Here is a 4,126-nt window from a genome sequence, read left to right on the forward strand (position 1 = left end):
ATTGTGAAAATAACACAAAAAATAAATAAGAAAAATTCACCTGAGCAGGAAGGGGAACCCATAATTGTATTGGCCTGCTGCACATTTTTGTGCTCTTGAGGTTTTAGTGCCCTGGGACAAAACCCCAGTCACTAAGTCCTAATTACAGCACTCACCTGAATTGCTTACAGTGTTCTCAGAAAAATATTCTGTGAACTCCAATGTTCCATTCAACTGTGATCTATTTTGATGGTTAATGCAAAACTCTACAGATTTCTTCTCTCTCTAAGATTAGCAACTCTTTCAGCTAAGATTTAAATCTGCTCAAGTGTGTCTGAACAAATGCATTGTAATTAAATGATCCTGAAGTTGTTAGTTTATAAAGAAATCTGTTCTGAAAAACTCCTAGGGAAGCTCCAAAATAAATCTTCAACACAGAAAAAAAAAACCAACCCTGAATCATCTCTCCAAATACACTACCCAACAGAGTCTCCCCACTCCAAGCCCTAACCATAATAAACCAAAAATCTACAAATATTTACTGAGGACTGGCTTTGTTCAGGACATTAATTTTGAAGACTGACACTTCACATTATTTACAGGAAGTTTTGAGGTTTCCATTTATAAAGGGAGGAGGGGTGCAATAAAGAGTACTTGTTATTTTCCCAGCCAAAAGAGGAAGTGTAGCTTCAGTAACATCCCTTTAAAATAGACAATAGAATGTTGGAACGTGGAATGTCATAACTGAAAAAGACTTTCAGAATACCATAGTTCACATTGATATGCCACCGGACAATTTACAAAATAGTTTCCTCACAATACCTCTATGAGGTAGATACTGTAAATACCATTGCTTCCATTTTACAGATGAGGATAACAGACATCCAGGGAAGTTAAATGATTTTCTGAAGTGACACAGACAATCAGTAGCAGGGCCAAGATTTTACCTCAGGCCTTTTTAATTCAAATGTAGCACTTTTTAAAAATTTTGCCATGCTAGGACCAGACTGACACCTATCAAACTCTCTTCCAGATGTAAAATTCTTACATTCAGTGCTTGAAAAATGTTTGTTTAAGGCATCTCTTTTAATTGAATTTGTATACATTCTGAAATTGATAATTAATTTGTTTTTGGTTTTCAAAATTCACTTCCACAAGATTTTGAGTTCCAAATTTTCTCCCAATCTCTCCCCTCCCAACACCCCAAGATGTAAACATTCTGATTGCCCCTTCCCCCAATCTGCCTTTGCTTGTATCATCACCCCCTCTTCTTCTATTTTCTGGTAGAACAAGATAGATTTCTATACCCTATTACCTGTGTATCTCATTTTCCAGTTGCATGTAAAAACAATTTTTAACATTTGTTTTTAAAACTTTGAGTTCCAAATTCTCTCCCTTCCTCACTCCCCACCCACCCTCATTGAGGAGGCAAGCATTTCAATATAGGTTATACATATGTAATAATACAAAACACTTCCATAATAGTCATGTTGTGAAAGACTAAATATTTTTCCCTCTATTCTATCCCACTCCCCATTTATTATATTCTCTCCTTTGACCCTGACCCTGCTCAGTAGTGTTTGCTACTGATTACCCTTCCCCCTAACTGCCCTCCCTTCCTTCATTCCCCCTTCTGACCCCCCATTTTCCTATAAGGTAAGATAGATTTCCACACCTAATTGAAGGTGTATGTTATTCCCTCCTTAAGCCAATCTGATGAGAGCAAGGTTCACTCATTCCCTCTCACTGCCCCCCTCTTCCCCTCCACTGTAAAAGCTTTATCTTGCATCTTTTATGTGAGATAATTTACCCCATTCTACCTCTCCCTTTCTCCTTCTCCCAATACGTTTCCTCTCACCCCTTAATTTTTTTATATCATCCCTTCATATTCAATTCACCCTGTGCCTTCTGTCTATATATTCCCTCCAACTACTCTAATAATGAGAAAGGTCTCATGGGTTACAAATATCATCTTTCCATGTAGCAATGTAAACAGTTTAACTCTAATAAGTCCCTTATGATTTCTCTTTCCTGTTTACCTTTTCATGATTCTCTTGATTCTTGTATTTGAAAGTCAAATTTTCTATTCAGCTCTGGTCTTTTCTTCAAGAATGCTTGAAAGTCCTCTATTTCATTGAATATCCATTTTCCCCTGAAGGATTACATTCAGTTTTTCTGGGCAGGTGATTCTTCAATCCTAACTCCTTTGACCTCTGGAATATCATATTCCAAGTCCTCTGATCCCCTAACGTAGAAACTGCTAAGTATGGTGTTATCCTAATTGTTTCCACAATACTTGAATTATTTCTTTCTAGCTGCTTGCAATATTTTCTTCTTGACCAGGGAACTCTGGAATTTGGCTACAATATTCCTTGGGAGTTTGCTTTTGGGAATCTCTTTCAGGAGGTAATCAGTGAATTCTTTCAATTTCAATTTTACTCTCTGGTTCTAGACTATCAGGGCAGTTTTCCTTGATAATTTCTTGAAAGATGATGTCTAGGCTCTTTTTCTAATTATGGCTTTCAGGTAGTCCAATAATTTTAAAGTTATCTCTCCTGGATCTAGTTTCCAGGCTAGTTTTTTTCCAATAAGATATTTCACATTGTCTTCTATTTTTTTTTCATTCTTTTGGTTTTATTTTATAATTTTTTGACTTCTCATAGAATCATCCCTTTGTTCCATTCTAATTTTTAAGAAATTATTTTCTTCAATGAGCTTTTGGACCTCCTTTTCCATTTGGCCAATTCTGCTTTTTATGGCATTCTTCTCCTCATTGGTTTTTTGGATATCTTTTGCCATTTGGGTTAGCCTATTTTTTTCAGTGTATTTATCATGTATTAGGATATATGTTTCTCCCCTACCCCTGAGATAAAATATCATGATATAATGTTCACTGCATGGTCCTCCATGATGCCTTTGCAGCTGAGCTGGTGCCTTCAAGTCAGTCCCCTAAAAACAATCTCTCAGCATCTGTATATCCATCTTCCCATGTCCATTTCACAAATATGGTTCATCCTTTGACAATTCCCACTTTTTCATGGGGGGTCCTGGTATCGCTGGCTTTTTCCCAGATGTTGTCATAGTCTCAACTGAGCTCTTACCAAGAAGACTAGTCTCCAAAACTTTCACAGTGGTCATTACGATTGAAGGAGGAGAAGCTTGCCGACGTCCATCATGAGTACAATAGTAATTGTTTGAAAACTTATGGCTAGGGCCCACTGGCAGCTTAGGAGGTGGCTGAGTTCTTTTAGGGATCTCCTGGTAATGTAACTGCAACTTAGCTTGGAGATTACGCCCGGAGGCTGAATTCCGGAGCCACTGGATGAAGCCGGTGGCCGACGCCATCTTGAGTCCGGGCTGAAGGACAACTGCAGACGCCTGGGTTAGTCTATTTTTAAGGTGTTATTTTCTTCATTATTTTGGGGGCTCTCTTTCAGCAAGCTGTTGACTCACTTTTCATGATTTTCTTGCATCATTCCCATTTCTTTTTCCAATTTTTCCTCTACTTCTCTTACTTGATTTTCCAAATCCTTTTTGAGCTCTTCCATGGCCTGTGACCAATTTGTATTTTTCTTGGAGGCTTTGGATGTAGGAGCTTTGACTTTGTTGTCTTCTGATTGTATCTTTTGATACAAAGCAAGATTCTATAGTCTGAGTTTTTCCCCTCTGTTTGCTCATTTGCCCAGCCAATTACTTGACTTTTTAACTCTTTGTTAAGGTAGGGCTCTGCTTCTACTTTGGAGAGCATACTGTCCTAAGTTTCAGGGATTTTGTGCAGCTGTTTACAGAGACACTTCCAGGAACCTGTAAATTTTCAGTTCTTCCAAGGTGGTATGATCACCCTATGCAGGCTTCTACACAATCAGCATAACACCAGATTTAGCAGCATCTACATTATATCCTATGCCAAAGGTCCTTTAACATGGCCTGTGCTCTGGTCTGTGAGTGATCATAAGCACTCTTTTCTGCCTTAGAACTGTGAGGAGGATTGTCTCTCCACTGTAGTCACAAGCTCTGCCATGCCAGTGCTCCTCTTCACCCCAGGACCACAAACCAGGATTGCCACCCAGATTCAATCATGGGCAAAGCAAGAGAATCCTGCCTCAGTGCCAGCAAAGAGATCTCTGCAATCTCTCTCTAATCAGCC

The 4,126-nt window shown here is 38.7% G+C and overlaps 1 protein-coding gene across 1 annotated transcript; it reads right to left on the reverse strand.

Moving 5' to 3' along the window:
• Positions 1 to 2,911: 2,911 nt before the first annotated feature.
• LOC118834820 (NADH dehydrogenase [ubiquinone] 1 alpha subcomplex subunit 7-like) lies at positions 2,912 to 3,324 on the reverse strand. Its single transcript, XM_036742261.1, has one exon. It carries the CDS (start codon positions 3,322 to 3,324, stop codon positions 2,977 to 2,979), a length of 348 nt encoding a protein of 115 aa, XP_036598156.1. The 3' UTR covers positions 2,912 to 2,976.
• Between the last annotated feature and the right edge of the window lie 802 nt (positions 3,325 to 4,126).

The sequence above is a fragment of the Trichosurus vulpecula genome, chromosome 1 (assembly GCF_011100635.1).
Source record: "Trichosurus vulpecula isolate mTriVul1 chromosome 1, mTriVul1.pri, whole genome shotgun sequence".
In the NCBI taxonomy this organism is placed as follows: domain Eukaryota; kingdom Metazoa; phylum Chordata; class Mammalia; order Diprotodontia; family Phalangeridae; genus Trichosurus; species Trichosurus vulpecula.